General features: G+C 47.1%; 1 protein-coding gene across 1 annotated transcript in view; it reads left to right on the forward strand.

The window, feature by feature from the left end:
• The window catches only part of ENTPD1 (ectonucleoside triphosphate diphosphohydrolase 1), a 76,353-nt gene that overhangs the window by 47,841 nt on the left and 2,457 nt on the right, over nucleotides 1–26,055 (forward strand). The window contains exons 3-9 of the mRNA XM_029059122.2: nucleotides 3,712–3,829; nucleotides 5,948–6,098; nucleotides 8,207–8,366; nucleotides 9,273–9,512; nucleotides 12,568–12,828; nucleotides 20,288–20,404; nucleotides 24,797–24,934. Of these exons, the coding sequence (XP_028914955.1) occupies nucleotides 3,712–3,829; nucleotides 5,948–6,098; nucleotides 8,207–8,366; nucleotides 9,273–9,512; nucleotides 12,568–12,828; nucleotides 20,288–20,404; nucleotides 24,797–24,934 (1,185 nt within the window). The remainder of the gene's footprint in view (nucleotides 1–3,711; nucleotides 3,830–5,947; nucleotides 6,099–8,206; nucleotides 8,367–9,272; nucleotides 9,513–12,567; nucleotides 12,829–20,287; nucleotides 20,405–24,796; nucleotides 24,935–26,055) is intronic.

Raw genomic sequence — 26,055 nt, forward strand, 5'->3', positions numbered from 1 at the left:
GAATGCCCAGAGAACTGTGGGAGGTTGGCCTGGTGGTTGACAACGATTGTATCCTCTTTAAAGTCCCCTTCACCTCCCTCCCTAAAAATAATAATAATAATGTTGGTATTTGGTAAGCGCGTACTTTGTGCAGAGCACTGTTCTAAGCACTGGGGTAGAGACAGGGTAATCAGGTTGTCCCATGAGGCTCACAGTCTTAATCCCCATTTGACAGATGAGGTAACTGAGGCACAGAGAAGTTATACAGTTACACAGCTGAGAAGTGGCAGAGCCGGGATTCGAACACATGACCTCTGACTCCCAAGCCCATGTTCTTTCCACTGAGCCACACTGCTTCTCTAATAACGCAGTAAAAGGGGTGGAAGCCAGATTGCAGGGGTCAAGGAGAGAACTGGAGGAGAAGAAGTGGAGGAGCGGAAGTAGACAACTCACTCGGGGCCTTTGGAGAGGAATGGTGGGAAGGCGACAGGGAGATAATGTAAGGGCGCCAAGGGGGTCAAGGGAAGTTTTTGTATTTTACATTTCAATAATAGAGTATAGAAAGTACAAAAGAGTTCTCAGTAAAAAAAAGGCAGCTTGCTTCAAACTGCCAACAGTGTCCAGAGAAATACAGGAAATTTCTCACTCTCCCCATCTAACATATAGAGTATTCCTTAGTGAGCAGCAAACTCCTCAGGAAATAGTGTCAGACCACTCCTTAAAAAAGAGGGTACACACGTTCTTCAAAGGAACAGTGGGAGGAAATGACCAAAGAAATAGTCACAACAGTATCATTTGATATGAAACCAAGCGCCTCTTTTTTAACAGAATCGAGCACTCTTTTTCAGACATTATCTCATTTCAGGATATGAGGCGGCATGTGTTTTTCTCCCTGTTTTACTAGTGAAAAAATTGGGGTACCAAGGAAATGGAGAAAAATGGGGGCTGGAATTTGGAGGAGAATATAAATAACCCCCCACATTTTTTCTTCAGTAAAGCAGGGATAAAACACTCACCACAATAGATACACATGTACCTTCAGGTTCCAGGTAGTTGGCTATTTTTCACAACTGTCTAAAAACTTTGACATAATAATAATGACGATGGTATTTGTTAAGCACTTACTATGTGTCAAGCACTGTTCTAAGGGTTGGCATCTTTAATAGTTGGTGCTAGAGCCGAGTCTTAGCACACTGGTCATTTTTTTTCCGGTTCGTGGGATCTTATTTTGATAATAGAAGACAGGTGCAGGAGAATACTGAAATATTGCCATCTCTTCAAGAGTCCCTCTTTGTCTGTGATCAATACAGCTATTTATCTCCACTCTTTAGATGGACTGGGATAGAGTGTAGCTAGGCTCTAGCTTCTAGATGTCCTTGCCTGGGTGGTGATTAGTATTGCCTTGGTTCTCTTCCACTTTGACAGTCTTTCACATGATACTCGTTGTGGGCAGGACACAGGTCTATTCATTCATTCAATAGTATTTATTGAGCGCTTACTATGCGCAGAGCACTGTACTAAGCACTTGGAATGTACAAATCGGCAACAGATAGAGACAGTCCCTGCCCTTTGACGGGCTTACAGTCTAATCGATTCTACCAAGAGTCTACCAATTCTTTTGTACTATACTCTTCTGAGTGTTAGGTACAGTGCTCTGCACCCAGTAAATCAAAATACAGGCTTCTAGAAACCTCTTTTGTCAGAGCTGAGAGAGACTGTATCGTCCATGCAGTACTTGTTTTACAGAAAGTAGTGTTTTTATCTCCGAATTGGTTTCTTCAAACCACTCTCTCCATAGGTTCGGCTAGTCAAGCCTGCTGGGCAGTTTGGTGGCGAAATGCCTTTTTGCTGTTTGCACGAGAGATGAGTGCAGAGCTGTCTGCCATCATCCTCACTCTCCAGGAGACAAACACTGAGCCACTGTCATGATTTTAGGTCAGCTTTTGTCAATATGATGACTGTATTGTCAGCGCAAGCTTGCAACTTATCCAACAATAGTCGGTCCAGCTTTCTGTTCCACACATGGCTCTCGTGTTCTAGACGTCCTTCAGGTCCCTTTGATGCACGATGCTGTAGTGTGATGTCATTGTTTGAAATATAAGAGAACCAGAATGTTTTTTCCTTAGTTTGGTTGGCAAACGATGGAGTTAGTAATCATGAGGTGGTCTGGCATATCTACGGAGTAATAGTAGTCTACTACTTTGTTATTTAATTTGACAGTCCCATGTGGTTTTATGACTTCCTTCCATATTTGCTCAATGTGGGCAGGGAATGTGTCCGTTTATTGTTGTATTGTATTCTCCCAAGTGCTTAATACAGTGCTCTGCACACAGTAGGTGCTCAGTAAATACTATTGAATGAAGGAATGAACGAATATTTTGGCATGACTACTACTACTACTAATAATGGTATTCATTAAGCACTTACAGCGTGTCAGGCACTGTAATAAGCACTGGTGGTGGATTCAAGCAAATAGACCCTGTCCCACATGAGGCTCACAGTTTCAATACCCATTTTACAGATAAGGAAACTGAGGCACAGAGAAGTGAAGTGATTTGCCCAAGATCACACCGCAGACAAGCGATGGAGACGGGATTAGAAGCCATGACCTTCTGATTCCCAGGCCCGTGATCTATACACTACTCCACGCTGCTCCTACTACTAACTCAAGCATGGCTTTCTTTTAGGACGACCAGCTTCTCGAATGTGAGACTTTTTGCAGGAGTACCATCTAAATCTTGACAGATTTTGTTGCTGTTGCTATTATTATTATATTAAGCACTTATTCTATTCATTCATTCATTCAATCATATTTATTGAGGGCTTACTGCATGGAAAGCTTTTCTAAGCACTTGTGAGAGTACAAAATAACAACAGACACATTCCCTGACGGGACAGATAGATACCGCCTGACAAAAGGGAAGACACACATGGGCCCAGAACTAATTTCTTGGCCTCATGGCCGTGGCAAATCCAAATCTGGATCCACCTGAAATGACCAATACGCTGTGGAGTTCATTTGACCGAATCATATTTTTGAGGATGTGTACCTGAGTGATTATTAAAGCTCCCATTCCAGATCTGGTTTTTAAAAAATAGTATTTGTTAAGTACTTTCTGTGGGTCAAGTACTGTTTTAAGCGCGGGGAAAGGGACTAGCCGATTAGGTCGGACACAGTCTCTTGTCCCACACGAGGCTCACAGTCTAAGTAGGAGGGAGGACAAGTATTCCCATTTTACAGTTGAGGAAGCTGAGGCAAGGAGATGTGAAGTGACTTGCCCAAAGTCACACAGCTGACAGGTGGCAGTTGCGGGATTAGAACCCACAACCTCTGACTCCCAAGCCCCTGCTCTTTCCACTAAGCTACGCTGCTTCAGTGTCTTTCACCTGCTTCTGAGGATGGAGTGGAAAAATGGATGTGATCACTGATCACGTCTAGTGTGTGTTTTAAGATTAGCCACTTGCTGTTCGCAACATCTGGTGCTGCTCTCAATCCTTCCTCATAAAATGACCATCATCCCAGACCTTCTGCTGGGAAAGACCCACCCTGTTCCCGCATCCCACTTGGCAGACCAGATCATCTGGCACCATAGCTCTCAGTAGTCCCCAGTTTCACAGAATCTTTGGAGTTGGGCCACACTCCATCTTTAAGACACTTCCTCCGCCCATCCTAGGTGCTGCAGAGGCAGTTAGGCAAGTGCTGATCTGACGCCTGGTGTGCTTTGTCCTCAGTTCGGGATTGTCTTGGATGCCGGTTCTTCTCACACAAACCTGTACGTGTACAAATGGCCAGCGGAGAAGGAGAATGATACTGGAGTGGTGCATCAGGTGGATGTGTGTAAGGTGCAAGGTAAGCAGAGGAGGAGGGACAAGGAAAGAAGTTGGGAAGGCCTCTCTTCCAAGAGACCTTCCCCTACTGTATCCTCATTTTCCACTTCTTTCACTCCTTTCTGCATCATCCTCATACTTGGATTTGCACCCTTTATTCACCTCTCCCTCAGCCCCACACCACTTACACACATATCCACAACTTATCTGTTGATATGAATGTCTCTCTCCCCCTCCAGACTGTAAGCTCATTGTGGGAACGGAAAGTGTCTACCAACTCTGCTATAGAATACTCTCCCAAGCACTAGTTCAGTGGTCTGCACACAGTAAGAGCTCAATAAATATGATTCATTGATTGATTGGGAGCCAAAGCCTAGATCTTAGAATTATATAAATTTGCAGCATCCACAGAGAGTAGTTAATTATTCATTAGGGCATTTTTTAAGCACTTACTATTTGACAAGCACTGTACTAAGCTCTGGGGTGAATACAAGATCCTCAGGTTGGACATAATCCCTGTCTTACATGGGATGCATAATGCAAGTAGGAGGGAAAACAGGTATTTCATCCCAATTTTACAAAGTGTCTTGCCCAAGATCATATAGCAGGCATATGGTGAATCTGGGATTAGAACCCAGGCCTTCTGACTTCCAGGCCTGTTTTCTTTTCATGGGGGTCTCGCTGAAGTATTTATTGAGCTGTCACTAGGTGCAGTGCGCTGGGATAAGCACTTGGGAAATCGATCGTCGGTTTTTACTGGCCACAATACAATCAAGTTGGTAGACATGTTCCCTACCCACAAAGAGCTTACAGGTTAGAGGGAAAATGCAACAGGTGCAGGGGATACTGTCTTTCCAGAGAATAGCATGAAGAAGTTTAGATGGTCGAGGGAGGGGTAAACTCAGAATGATCCAAGTGATGATCCAGGAACCTCCACTGGCTGCCCACCTGCCTCCGTATCAAAAAGAAACTCCTTACCATAGGCTTTAAAGCACTCAATCAGCTCGCCCCATCCTACTTCACCTCAGGGATCTCCTCCTACAACTCAGCCCGCGCACTCTGCTCTTCTAGCTCCAGATTACTCACTCTGCCCCAGTCTCATCTATCTCACTGCCGACCCCTTTCCCACATCCTCCCCCGAGGCTGGAACTCCCTCCCCCTCCATATACACCATACTACCACTCTCTCCATCTTCAAAGCATTATTAAAGTCACATCTCCTCTAAGAGGCCTTCCCCACTTAAGCCCTCTTAATAATAATAATAATAATAATAATGTTGGTATTTGTTAAGCGCTTACTATGTGCAGAGCACTGTTCTAAGCGCTGGGGTAGACACAGGGGAATCAGGTTGTCCCATGTGGGGCTCACAGTCTTAATCCCCATTTTACAGATGAGGTAACTGAGGCACAGAGAAGTTAAGTGACTTGCCCACAGTCACACAGCTGACAAGTGGCAGAGCTGGGATGTGAACTCATGACCTCTGACTCCGAAGCCCGTGCTCTTTCCACTGAGCCACGCTGCTTCTCTTCCCCTGCTCGCTCTCTTTTCTGCATGGTCTATGGACTTGGATCTGTGATCTTTGAACATTTGATATATGTCCCAACCCCACAGCACTTACGTACATATCTTTAAACTGTATATTGTAAATTACTTATTTTTCCATATTAATATCTATCTCCCCCTCTAGACCGTAAACTCATTATGGAGAGGGCAAGTTTCTGCTAATTCTGTTGCACTGTATTCTCCCATGCGCTTAGTACAGTTCTCGGCACACAGCAAGCACTCAATAAATTCTGTGACTAATCATTTGATAAATCCTTAGATAAAGAAAGAGATCATTTTTAACTTTGAATTTTTTTAGATAATTGACTCAAATCTCTGCTTCTCTGAGCCCGAATGGATCTGGAGTTGGAAGGCCGGGTAGGTTGCAGAGATGGTGGCTACCCATTCCCCACTTCCTGTTGAGGGTCACCAACCAATCTGGAGCCACCATGCCCGTATCCATTTTAGCTCAGCTTTGCCCAGCGAGGGACCTAGAAAACCCAGGAATCATCAGGAAGATATGCACATGTAAAACATCGAACATCCCCGCCTCGAGAGGATAGTTTTGACCTCCAGATTCCTTTTTCTCCTTCCCCAGGTCCCGGGATCTCCGGATACGCTCAGAAAGTTGATAAGGTGGGCGCTCCCCTTGGCCAATGCATGGAAAAGGCCAAGGAGGTGATCCCTGAACAACAATACCCAGACACCCCTGTCTATCTGGGGGCAACAGCCGGTATGCGGCTACTCAGGTATGATATCATCTGTAGACCCTCGGACTGGGAGTCCCACTGGGAAAGGGCCTGTCTGATCTGACTGTGAAACTACCCCTGCACTGACCGCAGTACTTGGCACACAAGTGATTAACAAGTACAGTGATTCTTTTTACTCCCTGGGGCAGAAAGTCCTATTCAAGATGCTAAGAGTCACATATCTTTTTCGGTTCCAGGCAAGTTCTCCATAACCCAAATTCCCAAAGCCATCTAAAGAGATTTGGGAGCTGGGAGGCTGATTGAGAAACCATCCCACAGATTATTTGAGAAACCAGAGGATCCCAAAAGCTCTGAGACCCCCAGGACAGGTGTGCTCCTCCAGGGCTTGAGTATGAAAGAGGTCAAATTCATTCATTCATTCTATTGTATTTATTGAGCACTTACTGTGTGCAGAGCACTATACTAAGCTTTGGGAAAGTACAACATAACAACAAACAGTGACATTCCCTGCCCTCAACAAGCTTACAGTTTTGGGCGGGAGGGACCACAGACATCAGTACGAATAAATACAATTACAAATATGTACATAAATGCTGTGGGGCTGGGAGGGGGGAAGAGTTAAAGGAGCAAGTCAGGGTGATGCAGAAAGGAGCGGGAGATGAGGAAAAGTGGGGCTTAGTCTGGGAAGGCCTCTCGGAGGAGATGTGCCTTCAATAAGGCTTTGAAGGAGGGGAGAGTGATTGTCGGATTTGAGGAGGGAAGGCCTTCCAGGCCAGAGGCAGGACGTGGGCTAGGCAGTAGGGGCTCCCCCGCTTCCCAGCAATACTCTGTATAGTATTGCATCAACTATAGGGCAATCAGCTCAGCCCCTCTTACCTTACCTCTCTGCTTTCCTACGACTACTACTACTAATAACTGTAGTATTTGTTAAGGGCTTACTATGTGCAGGCACTGTACTAAGCCCTGGGCTGGATTCAAGCAAATTGTGTTGGACAAAGTCCCTGTACCATATGGGGCTCACAGTCTCAATCCCCATTTTACAGAAGAGGTAACTGAGTGAAATGACTTGCCCAAGGTCACACAGCAGACAAGTGGTGGAGCCAGGATTCTTGTCCTCAGACTTCGCTCCTCTAACGCCAACTTATTCACTGTACTTCAGTGTCATTAATCTCACTGCTGATCCCTTGCCCACCCCCACCCTCTGACCTGGCACTCCTTCCCCCTCCATGTATGACAGACCACAACTCTCTCCTCCTTCAGAACGCCATTAAAATCACATCTCCTCTAAGAAGACTTCCCTGACCAAGCCCTCATTTCCCCTGCTTCCTCTCCCTTCTGCAACACCCTTGGATTTTTGCTTTCTAAGCACTTGATATTCACTTCAGCCTCAGCCCCACAGAACTTAAATACATCCCCCCTAGTCTGTAAGCATTTTATGGGCAGAGAAAATGTCTACCATCTCCGCTATACTGTACTCTCTCGAGTACTTAGTACAGTGCTCCGCCCACAGTAAGGACTCAATAAATACAACTGATCGATTAATGTCTGTCTCCCGTCTAGTGTGTAAACTTCTTATGGGTAGGGAATGGGTCTACCAACTCTATTATGCTGTACCCTCTCAACTGCTTCGTACAGTACTCTGCACACAGTAAGCACTCAATAAATATGATTGATTGATAGAGATCACTTACCTTCCCCACCTTCTCAGAGCCAAGGTGAAAGCATGGACCCCCCAGGTGTCCATTTTCCGCTCCCTTTAAGACCGACCGCCTACATCCCTTACATCCAGTCAGAGCAATTAATCAATCGATCGATCGGTGGTATTTATGGAGCACTTACTGTGTACAGAGCACCGTACTAAGCGCTTAGGAGTGTATAATAGAACAGAGTCAGCAGACACATTCCCTGCCCGCAACGAACTTGAAGTCTTAGAGGGGCACCGTGAGGCATATGTGGCAGTTATAAGGGTCTCCTAGCCCGAGGCTCCGCAGCCTGACACCTCCAGCACCTCTGAACCGGCTTCCAGATCTCAGGCTCTTGCTGCCCAGAACTCAGATGGCCAGAAGCTCTCATCCTCTGGTCAGTTATCTCCGTTGGCAGCAGCAGCAGTTCACACAGGCTCTTCTTCCTCTGTGCTGGGTGAACAGGTTGGAGAACAGCACTCTGGCTGAAGAAGTCCTGTCCGCAGTGGAGAAGAGCCTCGGCTCTTACCCCTTTGACTTCCAGGGGGCCCGGATCATCACCGGCAAGGAAGAAGGGGCTTATGGCTGGATCACCGTTAATTATCTGCTGGGAAATTTCAATCGGGTAACCTAAACCACAGGGGGTGTGGTGGGGATGAGGGAGCTCCTGGGAGCAAGGGCTGGTCAGGTCGTGGGAAAAGCACCCTCTCTCATCTTTCCAGCCCCTAGTCAAGTGTGACCCTATATAAATACCTTCAGAAGGAAATCTAGACCCCCTGCTCCCCGGGCTCTGGTCCCACCCTGGTGGGAAACGTTCCTCTGCTGTATAGAGTCAGATGTAAAATTGAAAAGTGGCAGAGTATTTTGATTCAGGTTTCTCCAAGTTCTGACTGGCTGCTACCAAGGCTCTGCCTTAATCTTTTTTTCAATAGAATCTGTCGAATATCAGAGTGCTAGGCCCCATACTAAGCACTTGGGTAAGCATAACTGTAGCAAGTCACACGCTACCTGCTCTCAAGGAACTCACTGTCTAATTAATTTTAATGTATGTCTCCCCACTAGATTATAAGCTACATAATCATAATAATAACAATAGTGGTATTTGTTTAGCATTTACTATTTGCCAGGCACTGAACTAAACGCTGGGGACATACAAGCAGAAAAGGTGGGACACAGTCCCTGACCCATGTGGGGCTCACAGTCTCAATCCCCATTTTACAGATGAGGTATCTGAGACACAGAAAAGTGAAGTGACTTACCCAAGGTCAAACAACAGACAAGTGGCAGAGCGGGAATTCGAACCCATGGCCTTCTGACTCCCAGGCCTGTGCTCTATCCATCCTGTCTGTCACTCGCCCAAGTGCTTAGTACACTGTAATGGACTGATGGTTCCATTCAGGTCCCTTCCAGACCTAGCTCTGCCGCTTCTTCCGCGCTGTGTGGCTTCCTCTAGAACCCACCGTATCTCTGATCGCCTCCCCTCTCCTCCCTTCCCCCAACACCCTAGACCAGGTAGTTTTGTGTCTTTCAGAGTTCCTCCTGGCTGAAATTCCTGCCCAAATCCTGGGGCACCCAGGAAACATCGGGAGCCCTGGACCTGGGAGGAGCCTCCACCCAGATCACCTTTGTGCCGCAAAAGGAGGAGAACGAGTCCAGCGACAGCTCGCTGCACTTCCGCCTCTATGGCAAGAACTACAGTATCTACACACACAGCTTCCTGTGCTACGGGAAGGACCAGGCTCTACGTTTGAAGCTGACCAAGAGCATCCAGGCAAGTAATGCCCATCCCAGACTTGGCCTCCCCTTCGCCGATGAGTGTCCGGAATTCTCGTCTGTCTCCCTGTTGTTTTCTGGCCGGACACAGGGCTGGGCTCGAGAGGTCACTTACAGGTTTTGGAAATCCTCTCTAGTGCCTGGCTTCATTTCCTGGATCCTTCCATTTGGAAACTCTGGGTCCAGTGGTTGCCCATCCACCTCCACACGAAGCAAATACTCCTCACCATTGCCTTTAAAGCACTCAATCACTTTGTCCCCTCCTACCTCACCTCACTAATCTCCCACTACAACCCATTCCTCACACTTCACTCATTTAATGCTAGCTTTCTCACTCTATCTCAATCTCGTCTATCTAGACACCAACCTCTTGCCCACATCCTACCTCTGGCCTGAAATGCCCTCCCTCCTCAAATCTGACAATTACTCTCTCCCCCTTCACAGCCTTATCCAAGGTACATCTCCTCCAAGAGGCCTTTCCTGACTAAGCCTTCCTTTCCTCTTCTCCCTCTTCCTTCTGCATCACCCTGACGTTCCCCCTTAATTCACCGCCCCCTCCTGCCCCCAAGCCCCAAAGCATTTATGTATGTATCTGTAATTTACTTCTTTATATTAATGCCCGTCTCCCCTCTAGACCGTAAGATCGTTGTGGGCGGAGAATGAGTCTATTTATTCTTATATTGTACTTTCCCAACTTCTTAGTACAGTACTATGCATACAGTAAGTGCTCAATAAATATGATTGAATGAATGACATCTCCCCTCGTCTCTCTCTGTTCTTCTTCCCGACAACAGTTTCTCCTGGGGACTTTTGATAATAATAATAATAATGTTGGTATTTGTTTAGCGCTTACTATGTGCAGAGCACTGTTCTAAGCGCTGGGGTAGATACAGGGTCATCAGGTTGTCCCACGTGAGGCTCACAATCTTAATGCCCATTTTACAGATGAGGTAACTGAGGCACAGAGAAGTTAAGTGACTTGCCCACGGCTGACAAGTGGCAGAGCTGGGATTCGAACCCATGACTTCTGACTCCCAAGCCCGGGCTCTTTCCACTGAGCCACGCTGCTTCTCTGAAGAGGGGGCACTTTTCCTGCCCCCTCTCTCTCCTGCTCCCCGAAGAGGGCCAGGTCTCCACTCCTTTTCATTCAAAAACCTTCCCCTACCTTTAATATCTTCCTCTTAGGTCATATCCCGGCTCTGCCACTTGTCAGCTGTGAGACTGTGGGCAAGTCACTTCACTTCTCTGTGCCTCAGTTACCTCATCTGTAAAATGAGCATTAAGATTGTGAGCCTCACGTGGGACAACCTGATGACCCTGTATCTACCCCAGCACTTAAAACAGTGGTCTGCACATAGTAAGCACTTAACAGACACCAACATTATTATATCCCATGGCTCTGAAGACGCCCAAGTTCATGGGGTCCGAGCCACATTTAGAAAAATGCTGATCCATTGTTCCGGTAAAATGCATTAGGAAGATCTGCATTGAGCTAAATAGTGAGAGACAAAATATCTCCGAAGGGCCGGCCCATGTTGACAAAAGTGAGATGGGAAAACAGGTGAGCACTGTGCCATCCTGGACCGGAGAGAGGGCAGAGGCAGAGGACGGGAAAGAGAGGGGTCCCTTGAAGGCACACCTGGGTAGAGTGGCTGGAGTTGGACCCAAAGCCTTGGTTAAGCAGTGTAGCCTAGTATGTAGAGTCAGAAGGACCTGGGTTCTAATTTGGCCCTGCCACTTTTCCACTGTGTGACCATGGGCAAGTCCGTTTCTCTGTGCCTCAGTTCCTTCAACTGTAAAATGGGGACTGTGAGCCCTATGTGGGACAGAGACTGTGTCCAACCTGATTAGCTTGTATATCCCTGCACTTAGTACAGTGCCTGGCACGTAGTTAGCACTGAACAAATACCATTAAAAAAGAAAAAAAAATCCAAATGAGCTAGGCGCGGCTGAGCCTAAACCCACAGGTCAGGTAAGTTGTGGGGCTGGGAAGCCCACTGGGTGAGCCTGTTGCTAGGTAGGGATTCTCTATTTGTTACTGAATTGCCCTTTCCAAGCGCTTAGTACAGTGCTTTGCACAGTAAGTGCTCAATAAATACGATTGAATGGATAAATGACATGTGCCCAGAAGTGAGGAGCCACTGGTACCATGCTCTGAGTCCCACTCCACCCACTTCCAATCGCTCCACAGCCTGGAGACAGGCAGGGCTAGGTCCACTGACTTGCTCCGGGTTCAGTCCAGACGGAGGCAGAGTCAGACCCGACTCTTCTTTTCCAGCCCAAGAAGGGCTCCAGGGGCCACTGAAGGGAAGAGAAAACTAGCCAAGCAGCTTGGTCAGGTCAGGAGGTAGAGAAGGGGAGGTAAGAGGATGTGGGTTCCCTAGAGAGGAGGAGAGGAAATGACCAAGAGGATGCCATTTCCTAAGGGAAAAGAGAGGAAGGAAAGAGCCATTTTAGGGTTATGTCTTGGTATTGGTATTTGTTAAGCGCTTACTATGTGCAAAGCACTGTTCTAAGCACTGGGGGGATACAAGGTGATCAGGTTGTCCCTCATGGGGCTCACAGTCTTCATCCCCATTTTACAGATGAGGCAACTGAGGCCCAGAGAAGTTAAGTGACTTGCCCAAAGTCACACAGCTGACAAGTGGCAGAGCTGGGATTAGAACCCATGACCTCTGACTCCCAAGCCCAGGATCTTTGCACTGAGCCACGCTGCCTCTCATGTTTTGGGGAGGAGATGGGAAAGAGCAGTAGAGACTGTAATTTAGGGGCTTTGCTACACTGTCAGGACATAGGAAAGGGAAGACTAGTGGAGTTGATTTGGCACGGCAGTAAAACATTGGGAATGGGCCATTCAATGGGCAGCAAAGGGGATGTACTGGGGCCAGTTAGGCACGGGCAGAGGGACCAAGCTGGCATTTCCCGAGGCGTTACAGGTGGGGCTGGGGGTATCGTAAGGCAGAGCCTTGGGCTAGGAGACGATTCCAACTGTCACACACAAGTCTCCCGGCACTCTGGCTGGATGGAATGAATTTATATGGTTTTCCCTGTAGGAGGCAGAAAATGGACAGCTGAAAGACCCGTGCTTTCACCCTGGCTACAAGAAGGTAGTGAAGATGAGTGATCTCTACAATAGTCCCTGCACTAAGAAGACGGAGACTGTCCTTCCTCTGGATGAGCTTCACATCCAGGGCACTGGAAACTTTGCACAGTGCCAGAAGAGTCTCGAGAACATTTTCAACACTTCCTTCTGCCCTTACTCGCGGTGTTCTTTCAATGGGATTTTCCTACCATCCTTACGGGGAGATTTCAGGGTAAGTTCATGATATCTTGAAGCTAGATTCTTGGAGGAAACAGTGCAAACCAAACTATTTTTTTTTGGGGGGGGGATCAGTAATTTCTGGATAATTTCCTAGGTGCTAATTAAGATAATAATAATAATAATGATGGTATTTATTAAGCGCTTACTACGTGCCAAGCACTGTTCTAAACGCTGTAGTAGATAGAAGGTAATCAGGTTGTCCCACGTGGGGCTCACACTCTTAATCCCCATTTTACAGATGAGGTAAATGAGACACAGAGAAGTGAAGCGACTTGCCCAAAGTCACACAGCTGACAAGTGGCGAAGCTGGGATTAGAACCCACGACCTCTGACTCCCAAGCCCACGCTCTTGCCCTTAAACCACACTGTGAAGATGACACTTCACCAATCTAAGCCACGCTCCCAATACACCAGACATTCACTAAATGAGATTCCAAGCTTCAGGACCACAGTTACCGGGGGGAGATGGGGGAGTCCATCTAGACTGTGAGGTGCCTCTAGATTGTAAGCTGGTTGCGGGCAGGGGACGTGTCTACCAAACTCTTCCAAGAATTTTGTACAGTTCTCTGCACATAGTAAGTGCTCAATAAGTACCACTGATCGATTGATTATTTGAGTGAGCAATGTATTTTATGGGCAGATTCAACTGACCTCTTCCTCTCTTCTACTCCTCCCATTTTAGCCATCGAGGGGAGTACGGGCAGAAACTTGTATCGATCGCAGCTGGGTCGGGCCTTGAAAATCACCTGAGAAAGCAATGGCCAGGCATCTTTCTGAAGTTCCCCTTTGAATTAGTACCACGGTGCCTAGCCTTCTCCAGCTTTCCACGATTGGACTTCAGCTGAGAAGGGGAGCTAAGAGAATATATGGAAGCAGGGATGATTCCAAGTACCATTTGGTCCTGGTCACCTAATGCGCAGCTTATGAAATCTGGAGGTTTTTTATGGTATTTGTTAAGCGCTTACTATGTGCCTGGCACTGTACTAAGTGCTGGGGTAGAAACAAGGTTGAACACAGTCCATGTTCCACAAGGGGCTCACACTCTAAATTCCCATTTCTTTGAGACACAAAGAAGTTAAGTAACTTGCACAAGATCACACAGCAGACAAGTGGCGAAGTCAGAATTCGAACCCAAGTCATTCATTCATTCAATAGTATTTATTGAGCGCTTACTATGTGCAGAGCACTGTACTAAGCGCTTGGAATGTACAAATCGGCAACAGATAGAGACGGTCCCTGCCCTCTGACGGGCTTACGGTCGGATCGGGGGCGACAGACAGACAAGAACAGTGGCAATAAATGGAATCAAGGGGAAAAACATCTCATTAAAATAATAGAAAATAAATAGAATCAGGCGATGTACATCTCATTAAACAAAATAAATAGGGTGATGAAGATATATACAGTTGAGGGGACGAGTACAGTGCTGAGGGGATGGGACGGGAGAGGGGCAGGAGGAGAGGGAAAGTGGGGAGAAGAGGGTTTAGCTGCGGAGAGGTGAAGGGGGGCGGGTAGAGGGAGCAGAGGGAAAAGGGGGGAGCTCAATCTGGGAAGGCCTCTTGGAGGAGGTGAGCTTTAACTCCTTCTGACTCCCAGACCCATGCTCTAATCCACTAGGCCACACTGCTTCTCAGCAGTAGAAATATAAGCAAATTAGTTCCTACTTCGAGCCAGCTGACAACATTTTGACTTAAATGCAGTTTGTAAGAACCTACTGGACTGTACGTCTAAGGACTGCCTACGCTACTACCAATGAAAACGGAGGTATTTGCTAAGAGCTTATTTTCTGCCATGCCCTCTGCTAAGCAAGATGATTAGATCTGACACAGCCCCTATCCCACATCGGGTTCATAGTCTAAGAGGGAGAGACAACAGATATTTTATCCCCATTTTACAGATGAGGAAATTGATGCCTTGATGCAAGTTTAGGCACTTTTTTATGATATTTGTTAGACGCTTGCTATGTGTGAGGCACAGTTCTTAAGCACTGGGGGAGATGGAAGGTAATCAGGTTGGACACATTCCATGTCCCTCATGGGGCTCACAGTTGAAATCCCCATTTTACAGATGAGACCCAGAGAAGGGAAGTGACTTGACCAAGGGCACACAGCAGACAAGTGGCAGAGCCAGAACTAGAGCCGATGTCCTTCTGACTCAAAGACCTGGGCTCTATCCACTAGGCCCCGCTGCCCAAGGACACACAGCAGACAGTTGGCAGAGCCGGGTTTAGAACCCAGGTCTACCGGCTCCCTGCCCTTGATCTTTCCACTTGGCTCGGCTGAACTAGACATTCGGAAGAGTTTAATAAAAATAGAAGCATTGGGTCCTGCCCTCGAGAACCTCACAGTCTAAGGAAGCAACAGGTCATAGTGGCTAGAGCGTGGGTCTGGGAATCAGGTCATGGGTTCTAATCCTGGCTCTGCCACTTATCTGTTGTTTGACCTTGGGCAAGTCACTTCACTTCTCTGGGTCTCAGTTACCTCATCTGTAAAATGGGGATTGAGACTGTGAGCCCCAAGTAGGACAGGGACTGTGTCCAACCCGATTTACTTGTATCCACTCCAGCACTTAGTATAGTGCTTGACACATAGTAAGCACTTAACAAATGCCATTATCAGCAGCAGCAGCAGCAGTTTATACACTTGGATTGACCCAGTCCAAGCCTCTGCCTGACTGACTTGGTCAAACCCCAGAAGTGGAATCAATTTTTTTTTAAGGTACTTGGTAAGTGCTTACTATATGTCAGGCACTGTACTAAGTGCTGGGGTAGATAAAGCTAATCAGCTTGGAGACATTAGGACTCACAGTCTTCATCCCCATTTTACAGATGAGAGAAATGAGGCAGAGAAGTTAAGAAACTTGCCCCAAATCCCACAGCAGACAAGCGGCAGAACGAGGATTAGAACCCAGGTCTTTTGGACTCCAAGATTGGTGCTGGGATATCCACTAGGCCATGTTGCTTCTCTTAATTCTGGTCAGAGGCCCAAAACCCAAGTGCACTGAGACTTTCTCACAAGCATATCTTCAGTTCTGCACAGTGGCTCCCGGGACCACAGCTCCTGGGCTTTGATAATCATCATGTTGGTATTTGTTAAGCGCTTACTATGTGCAGAGCACTGTTCTAAGCGCTGGGGTAGATACAGGCTAATCAGGTTGTCCCATGTGAGGCTCACAGTCTTAATCCCCATTTTACAGATGAGGGAACTGATGAGTGTCACCCGGCAGGCCTTCCAGCCTGAAGAGACTTGAAAGGAAGGGTCACAGGCTACCCCAGCCTGTCTCCCCCTTCCCGTCCTTTTTCTCAGCCAAGCCAAGCCCAGGCCTTTGCAGAAATCTAACATGGAGGAAAATCCACTGGGTAACTGTTCACTTCTCCACCTCACCTGAGGGTGCTGTACCAACCACCGCGCAACCTTTCACTCATTCCTTCCTTCCTTCGGTCATATTTATTGAGCACTTACTGTGTGCAGAGCATTGTACTAAGTGCTTGGGAGAGTACAGCACAACAATAAACAGACATATTCCCCGACCACAACGAGCTTACAGTCGAGCGGGGGAGACGGACGTTATTATAAATAAATAAATTTCAGATATGTACGTTAAGTTCTGTGGGGCTGGAAGGGGGGATGAATAAAGAAAGTCTGGGCAATGACGCAGAAGGGAGTAGGATAAGAGGAAGGGAGGGCTTAGTCTGGGGAAGGCCTCTTGGAGGCCAGCTTGCCAGGAGAACTAGGCAAGTGGAAAGGACTAGGAAAGGATTAGGACTAGTGTGGCCTAGTGGAGAGTACAGGGGGCTGGGAAGTTAGAGGACCTAGGTTCTAATCTCAGCTCCGTCACCTGCCTGCTGTGTGTGGCACTGGGCTCAACTTAACTTCTCTAGGCCTCATTTACCCCATTTGTAAAACAGGGATATGAACCCGTTTAGGGTGTATCTACCCCGACGCTTACTATAGTGCTTGGCGTATAACAAGTGTTTAACGAATACTACAGTTATCGTTTTCAAATCCACTTCGGCCCCTTCCTGCAGGAAGATACACTTGGGGGCCACTGGCCTGTCCATAGGCCAAAGACCTCAGTGAGAGTAAAGACTCTGTTGGCTGCTTGTTCTTCTGGCTCTGAGACCCAGAGTTCCTTGATGGGACAGGACAGAGGCTGAAGCAAAGGGAAAGGGCATAAGAGCAGGGAGAGGCCCATGGTGACCTCATTCTCAACAAGGAAAGAGTTCCTTAAAAATTTCTGTTTCTTATGTCCAATTGGTCACGGTATTCTCTCGGGTTACTAGATTGAGTCCAGTATCGCAGACAAATATAGAAACAATTTGGAGAAGCCGGAAAAGGATGATTAAAGGCCCGTGGGGAAGTGCTTGTAAGGGAATTGCTTTTCCTTTTGTAAATGCATCTGTGGAGTTTGGCCCAGCAATGAAACAATGAATGTCTGCCTCCAAGGAGCAGGTGGAACTGATTAGAGAACATGGCAAGGAGGGATAGGTCGAAATCAAATCCCGATCCTTGTGTTGACTAACAGGACGGTCTGGGGGAGGTTTCTTTAGGGCGGGCTTCCTGGGAGGATTTGGCAGAAGTCCCACAATGTGGGGCAGACCGGAAGAATATCCTGAACCAAGTGGTCCTGCCCTGGCCTCTAGAGTGGGAGGAAAGGTGTTGATGACCTAATCCGCTTTCTTCCATCTCCAATTCCATGGTTTCATAATTCTAGACTTGGCTTGGAAACAGCGAGAGTCAGAGTGAGGGGCTGCAAGCCATTTCGGGGGAAAGGATTAGCAGATGTAGCCACAGTTCGGCTCGGATTAGTTTCTCACTTTAACCCTTTATTCCAGGCAGACCTTGGCTAACCTGCTGTTGCAAAGAAAAGTGCCTTCAAAATGTCACTCCAAAGAAGGAGTTGCCTCCAAAAGGATTTATCCCAGTTGCTGAAACAGAAGGCCCAAACTCAAATGGACATGTAGATTGCACTTTAGGGCAAAATTTTGAGGATATATTTGATCACTTCTGCCCTCTAAAGTTGGATGGTCTAATGGTTAGAGCAGGGGCCGGGGAGTCAGAAGGTCATGGGTTCTAATTCCGGCTCCGCCACTTGTCTCCTGTGTGACCTTGGGCAAGTCACTTACTTCTCTGGGCCTCAGTTCCCTCATCTGTAAAATAGGGACAAGGGTTGTGTCCAATGCGACTATCTTGTATCTACCTCAGAGCTTAGAACAATGCCTGGCACATAGTAAGAGCTTGACAAATACCACTGTTATTATTATTATTATCGCCTTTGTTCAGTTTCACTCAACATTATCCAGGCTCCAGGCTTCTCTCCAGATCAGAAATGTGTACCAGGAAGGAGGGAGAGACATAAAACCAGGAGAAATTGGTGGAGTAGGGGTGAGGGGGACAAGTGGGTGAGAGTCATCAAAGTCCCTCGTCTGACCCAATGGCCTACTGAGTCTCTATTTGGAAAATAATGCTTAAAGAGCTTAAAAAATAGCAGGGTATCCTCTTTTCTGCTTTTCCCTCTGCCTACTGAGAGTGGCATGATTCAAAGTGTTGTAGGCACTGAAACAGTGGATGGGAAGCTTCCCAGGATTCTTCTTATTATTAGTAGTAGTAGTAATAATAATAGTAATTGTTAAATGCTTTCTATATGCCAAGCACTGGGTTAGGAACGAGACAATCAGACCCACATGGGGCTCAAAGTCTAAGCAGGAGAAAGAATAGATATTGAATCTCCTTTTTGCAGATGGAATCGATGCACAGAAAAGTCAGGTGACTTGCCCAAGGTCACACAGCAGGTATCTGGCAGCCTTGGAATTAGAACCCAAGTCCTCTGATTCCCAGACCCATGCTCTTCCCACTAGGCCACGCTGCTTCTCTGCGTTTCTAACCATTATTAATCACTGGTGGTATTTATCAAGCATGGCTGTGACAGAGCACTGAACTAAGCGCTTGAGAGAGTACAATGCAATAGTTGGTGGACATGATCCCTGCTCTCAAGGATCTTTCAATCTAGTGAGTGGGACATAAAATAAATCTCAGATAGGAGAAATGGGAGAGTATAAAGGTATTTATTTAAGTGCTTGGGAGCCAGGGGTAAGGCGAGTATCAAATTGCTTAAGCCGACTCATGAGGGAGGGCAGATAGGATGGAGAAATGAGAGCTTAGTCTGGGAATACCTTTTGGAGAAGATTTAAATTTAAGAAGGTTTTGAAGGTGGGGAGAGTGGTAGACTGTCAGATATCGTGGCTTAGTGGAAAGAATACGGGCTTGGGAGCCAGAGGAGGTGGGTTCCAATCCTACCTCCACCACTTGTCTGCTATGTGACCTTGGGCAAATCACTTAACTTCTCTGTGCCTCAGTTACCTCATCTGTAAAATGGGGATTAAAAGTGTGAGCCCCACATGGGACAACCTGATTACCCTGTATCTACCCCAGCGCTGAGAACACATAGCAAACGCTTAACAAATACCATAATTATTATTATTATACAAAGGGGGAGGGAGTTCCAGGACAGAGAGTGGATGTGGGCGAGGGGTCGATGGTGAGGCAGACAAGATCAAAGTACAGGTGAGTTGTTGGGCATTAGAGGAGTGAAGCATGTGGGCTGCGTTGTAGTAGGAGACCTCTGGTACACCATTTCACCATCCATCAAATGGGGCTAGTAATTCCTGCCCTTCCCTTTCTTCCTATAAGGATGCAGTGAGAATTGATGAGTTAACACCAGAAAAGCTTTTTGGACATGTTGGAAAGAGGAAGCATAATAATGCGAGACAAGATAGAAAGCCTGTCATCTGAACTGATAGGTTTATTTCAAACTGAGGTACACTGGGATCATAAGTTGGCTAAAAAATGTTTGGTCAATCAAAACCCCCCAAAACTGGCCTAGTGTTTGTCAAGGAAATCAAGGTCATTTCATTTGGTAATCTGAAATACCTCTTTGCTGATTAAACAACTCACTAGCTATTATTTTGACCATTCACTTCCCTGCGCTCTCCCTCTCTGATTCCTTCCTCCTAAATAATAATAATAATAATGATGGTATTTGTTAAGCGTTTACTATGTGCAAAGCACTGTTCTAAGCAATTGGGGGATACAAGGTGATCAGGTTGTCCCATGTGGGGCTCACAGTATTAATCCCCATTTTCCAGATGAGGTAACTGAAGCACAGAGAAGTTAAGTGACTTGCCCAAAGTCACACAGCTGACCTCTGACTCCCAAGCCCATGCTCTTTCCACTAAGCCACGCTGCTCCTCTCTCCCCTTCTTCCCCCACCCCCCAATTTTATCCCTAGGGTACTCATTCCTGCAAAGAGGACAGGAAGAAAGTATTTTCACGCCTTGGGTTGGATATTGCTCTCTTACTGTGAAGTCTGTGGGGGGGGCGGAGGGGCTGGGGTGATTTACTGTCCGCTCTCAGTTGAATAGGTCCAAGCTACTTTGAATCTTTCTCTTCCAGGCATTTTCCGCTTTCTACTTTGTGATGAACTTTTTAAACCTGACAGCTAAGGAGGGCTCGTCTCTGAAAAACGTGACCAAAAAAATAGAAGACTTCTGTTCCCGGCCCTGGGAGGAGGTAAGGGAATAAAAGAAGTCACAGCTACGGGTTTAGCTACAGGTTTTCCATTAAGGTGTTCATCACATCTGACCACTCACCCCAAAATGTTTGACGATTAGTCAATTAGTAGTATTTGTTGAGTTCTTACCGCTTTCAAAATACTACACTCAGTGCTTGGGACAGTATAAAACAACAGTCTTGGGAGGCACAAACCCTGCCCACAGGAAACAGGAGGAGATAGACATTAAAATAGATCCCAACTTCCAAAATCAGTATTTTTCTTGCTCAGAGCATTTTTTATCCTGCCATCGCCATTATTTGTGCTATGATATAAATTCGATCTCCAACTGATCACAATTATCATTATGATTATTGGATTGGTAATAACTGTGGGATATGTTAAGCACTTAGTATGGTCCTAGCTCTGTCCAAACCACTGTAGTAGATACAATACAGAAATCAATCTGTCGTATTTACTGAGCAGTTCTCTAGACTGGAAGATATTCCTCTAGACTGTAAGCTCATTGTGGGTAGGGACTGTGCCTACCAACACTGTTATACTGTAACAATAATAATAAAAAAAGGTGGTATTTGTTAAGCGCTTACTATGTGCAAAGCACTGTTCTAAGCACTGGGGGGATCTCGGTGTCATCTTTGACTCGTCTCTCTCATTCAGCCCACACATCTAATCCTTTACCGAGACCTGCCGGTTTCACCTTTACAATATCGCCAAGATCCGCCCTTTCCTCTCCACCCAAATGGCTACCTTACTGCTACGGGCTCTCATTATATCCCGGCTAGACTACCGTGTCGGCCTTCTCTCTGACCTCCCTTCCTCCTCTCTCGCCCCGCTCCGGTCTATTCTTCACTCCACTGCCCGGCTCATCTTCCTGCAGAAACGCTCTGGGTCTGTCACTCCCCTTCTTAAAAACCTCCAGGGGTTGCCCATTGACCTCCACACGAAACAAAAACTTTTCACTCTAGGCTTCAAGGCTGTCCACCACTTTGCCCCTTCCTACCTCTCCTCCCTTCTCTCTTTCCACCGCCCACCCCGCACGCTCCGCTCCTCTGCCGCCCACCTCCTCACCGTCCCTTGGTCTCGCCTATCCTGCCGACGACCCCTGGGCCACGTCCTCCCGCAGTCCCGGAACGCCCTCCCTCCTCGCCTCCGCCAAACTGATTCTCTTTCCCTTTTCAAATCTCTACTTAAAACACCTCCTCCAAGAGGCCTTCCCAGACTGAGCTCTCCCCTTTTTCCCTCTGCTCCCTCTACCCCCCCTCACCTCTCCGCAGCTAAACCCTCTTCTCCCCCTTTCCCTCTCCTCCTACCCCCTCCCATCCCACCCCCTCAGCACTGTACTTGTCCGCTCGACTGTATATATCTTTACCACCCTATTTATTTTGTTTATTTTGTTTAATCAAATGTACATCACCCTGATTCTATTTAGCTGCCTTTTTTTTTATGAGATGTTCTTCCCCTTGACTCTATTTATTGCCATTGTTCTCGTCTGCCCGTCTCCCCCGATTAGACTGTGCCCCCGTCAAACGGCAGGGACTGTCTCTATCTGTTGCCGATTTGTTCATTCCAAGCGCTTAGTGCAGTGCTCTGCACATAGTAAGCGCTTAATAAATGCTATTGAATGAATGAATGAACAAAGTAATCAGGTTGTTCCACATGAGGCTCACAGTTTTAATCCCCATTTTACAGATGAGGTAACTGAGGCACAGAGAGGTTAAGTGACTTGCCCAAAGTCACACAGCTGGCAAGTGGCGGAGCCGGGATTCGAACCCATGAACTCTGACTCCCAAGCCCACGCTCTTTCCACTGTACCACGCTGCTTCTCGGCACTGTACTAAGCGCTGGGGTGGATACAAGCAAATCGGGTTGGACGTAGTCCCACTCCCACGTGGGATTCACAGTCTCAATCCCCATTTTACACATGAGGTAAATGAGGCCCAGAGAAATGAAATGACTTGCCCAGGGTCACACAGCAAACATGTGGCAGAGCTGGGATTAGAACCCATGACCTTCTGACTCCCAAGAGTTTAGTACAAGTTGTTCCGCTCACAGTAAGCACTCAATAAATATGGGTTCACAGTCTCAATCCCCATTTTACAGATGTGGTAACTGAGGCCCAGAGAGATAACGTGACTTGCCAAAGGTCACACAGCAAACATGTGGCAGAGCCGGGATTAGAACCCATGAACTTCTGACTCCCAAGCGCTTAGCACTGTGCTCAGTACACAGCAAGCACTCAATAAATATGATGGATTGCTTGAGCTTTTCCTGTGTGCAGAGCACTGTACTAAGCACTTGGAAGAGTACGCTATTACAGAGTTGATAGATCCATTCCCTGCCCCGCACGAGCTGATGGTCTCAAGGAGATATGTGAGACTGAAGAGAATGTAAAGGCTTTTCCAACCATCCTGCTCAAAAGAACAAATTTGGGCCCAGAAGACAGGGCCATAATACAGCAGGAGTAAACTGTACTTCAGTGGAAAAACAAAGGCCCCCAAATCAATCAGTTGTATTTACTGAGTGCTTACTGGGTGTAGAGCACTGTACTAAGCGCTTGGAAGTGTACAACGATGCCTTTAACGCCATTCGTGCCTTTTGACCTGTTTGTTGGAGGTTTTGACTTGTCTGCACCTCATACAAACATCCACGGCCTCCCCTCTGTAGGCACCGGCTGGAACCGCAAATTCTGCGTCCAGTTCAAGGAGGGAGGGGACACTGGAGGAGCTAAAAAAGGGGAAGTTTTGCTTTTAAAATCCCCCCTTCCCCTTCTGCCGAGGCTGATGTAGGGCGGCAGCAGTGCCCAGCAGACCCTTTGGCTGCCAGCTCCCTGCCCATCCCAGCGAGCAGGTCTCTGCTGAGATAATCAGTTAATCCAGGGGATTCATTGAGCGCTCACTAAATGCAAAGCACTGTACTGTGCACATGGGAGAGGACAGCAGAATTAACGAATCAATGACGGGTATATTCATTCATTCAGTAGTATTTATTGAGCGCTTACTATGTGCAGAGCGCTGTACTAAGCGCTTGGAACGTACAAATCGGCCACAGATACAGTCTCTGCCCTTTGACGGGCTCCCAGTCTAATCGGGGGAGACGGACAGACGAGAACAATGGCAATAAATAGAGTCAAGGGGAAGAACATCTCATGAAAACAATAGCAAATAAATAGAATCAGGGCGATGTACATCTCATTAAACAAAATAAATAGGGTGATGAAGACATATACAGTCGGGCGGACGAGTACAGTGCTGAGCTAACTGTGGGCAGAGTCCTGTACTGAGTGCTTGGGACGAATGAATGCAAATAGAGTTGGTAGAAGCAAGATTCACACTGTCCCTTCCTAAAGGCTAAATTACCCGAGATGCTCCAGAGCTGTCCAAGGAGGCAGTGTGGCCTAGTGGAAAGGGCTGGGAATCAGGAGACCTGGGTTCCAGCACCAGCACTCGACTGTTCTGCGTCGTCCTGACTTACTCCCTTTCTTCATCCCCCCTCCCAGCCCCACGGCACTTACGTACATAGCTGTATTTATATTAATGTCTGTATTCCCCTCTGGAGTATAAACTCACTGTGGGCAGGGAAAGTGTCTGTTATCATGATATATCGTATTCCCCCAAGCGCTTAGCACAGTGCTCGGCACACAGTAGGCACTCAATAAATACAATTGACTAAGTGACCATGAGCCAGTCACTTAATCCCGTTTTAACAGGTGAGGAAACTGAGTCATGAAGAAGTTAAGATACCTACTCTTCCTACCTCTTATAATTTGTGTGAGTCTCTGTGTGAGTCAGAGACTCTCAACCAATCAATCAGTGGTATTTATTGAGTACCTTCTGTGGGCAGAGCACTGTACTAAGTGCTTGGGAAAGTAATAATAATAATAATAATGTTGGTATTTGTTAAGCGCTTACTATGTGCCAAGCACTGTTCTAAGCGCTGGGGGAGATACAAGGTAATCAGGTTGTCCAACATAGGGCTCACAGTCTTCATCCCCATTTTACAGATGAGGTAACTGAGGCCCAGAGAAGTGAAGTGACTTGCCCTAGGTCACACAGCTGGCAAGGGGAGGCGCGAGGATTAGAACCCGTGACCTCCCAAGCCCGGGCTCTGGCCACTAGGCCATAAGTACGATGCAACAGAGTTGGAAGACTTGTTCCCTGCTCGCATATTCCCTGTTGCCTCTCTGAAAATCTCATATCTACCTCAGTGCTTAGTATAATGTTTTAAAATGTAGTAAAATCTTAACGAATACCATGCTGATTGATTTTATGATTATTAGTCAGTATTATTAATAGAAATAATAGCCTAGATGGGTCAGGTTGGGAGTTAGATCAATGACGAGGTTCCAGGAAGAATTGCTTTTGGAATGAAATCTCTTTTCCTCCATTTTCCAGGTAAAGACCTCCTTCTCTGATATAAAGGAGAAGTACCTGAGTGAATATTGTTTCTCCGGCACCTACATTGTCACGCTTCTGCATCTCAGATACGGCTTCACTGATGTAAACTGGAAAGACATCCAGTTCATGGGCAAGGTAATGGCTCTCTTGGGAGGGAGGGAGGGAGGGCTGCAGGGAGAGGAGGAAGCGCAGTGTCGATCTTTTTATTGAGTGCTTATGGTGTGCAGACCACTCTACTAAGCACTCGGGAGAGTATGATATAATGGTGATCATCGGGATAATGATGATGATAATAATAACACTAATACTTAAGTGCCTACTCTGTGCCGAACACTGTTCTAAGCACTGGGATAGACACAAATTCATAGTAATGATAATTATTATTATTATGGTATTTGTTAAGCGCTTACTATATGCCAGACACTGTACTAAGTGCTGGGGTGGATACAAGCAAATCAGGCTGGACACAGTCCCACGTGGGGTCACAGACTTGATCGGTCACAGACTCGATTCTCATTTTGCAGATAAGGTAAGGCACAGAGAAGTGAAGTTTCTTGCCCAGGGTCACGCAGCACACAACAGACGAGTGGCAGGTCAGGGATTAGAACCCATGACCTTCTGACTCCCCGGCCCATGCTCTTTCCACTACTCCATGCTGCTTCTCCATGGGTGTTGGAGTCTCAAAAGGAGGGAGTCGGATTTAGTCCCCATCTTGGGGGGAGGTAACCGAGGCCCAGAGAAGTGAAGTGACTTGCCCAAGGTCACACAGCCGACAAGGGTCGGAGTCAGAAGACCTGGGCTTCTCCCAGGCCTGTGCTCTTTCCACTAGGCCATGCTGCTTCTCTGGGGGGTTGGGCCAGGGGTCCCCTTCTGGGGCAAGAATGGGACTGGCCCTGCCGCGGCTCCGTCTTGCATCGGGGCTTGGGCTCATCCCAGGAGGCGGATAGTGAGTTAACACTTCCCCCTGGCCAAATCAGGAGGAGAGTGTCTGTCGGGAGGAAAGTGACAGATGGACCCGGGCATGAAAACGTACTCAGTGGCCTTTAGCATTTAGTATAGAATTAATTAAGCCCTTACTATGTGCCAGGCACTGTACTAAGCACTGGGGCAGATACAAGGAAATCAGCTTGGACACAGTCCCTGTCCCACATGGGGCTCACAGTTTTAACCCCCATTTTACGGATGAGGTTACTGAGGCCCAGAGAAATGAAATGATTTGCCCAAGGTCACACAGCAGACAAGTCATGGAGTCCGGA

The sequence above is a fragment of the Ornithorhynchus anatinus genome, chromosome 3, assembly GCF_004115215.2.
Source record: "Ornithorhynchus anatinus isolate Pmale09 chromosome 3, mOrnAna1.pri.v4, whole genome shotgun sequence".
Taxonomy (NCBI): domain Eukaryota; kingdom Metazoa; phylum Chordata; class Mammalia; order Monotremata; family Ornithorhynchidae; genus Ornithorhynchus; species Ornithorhynchus anatinus.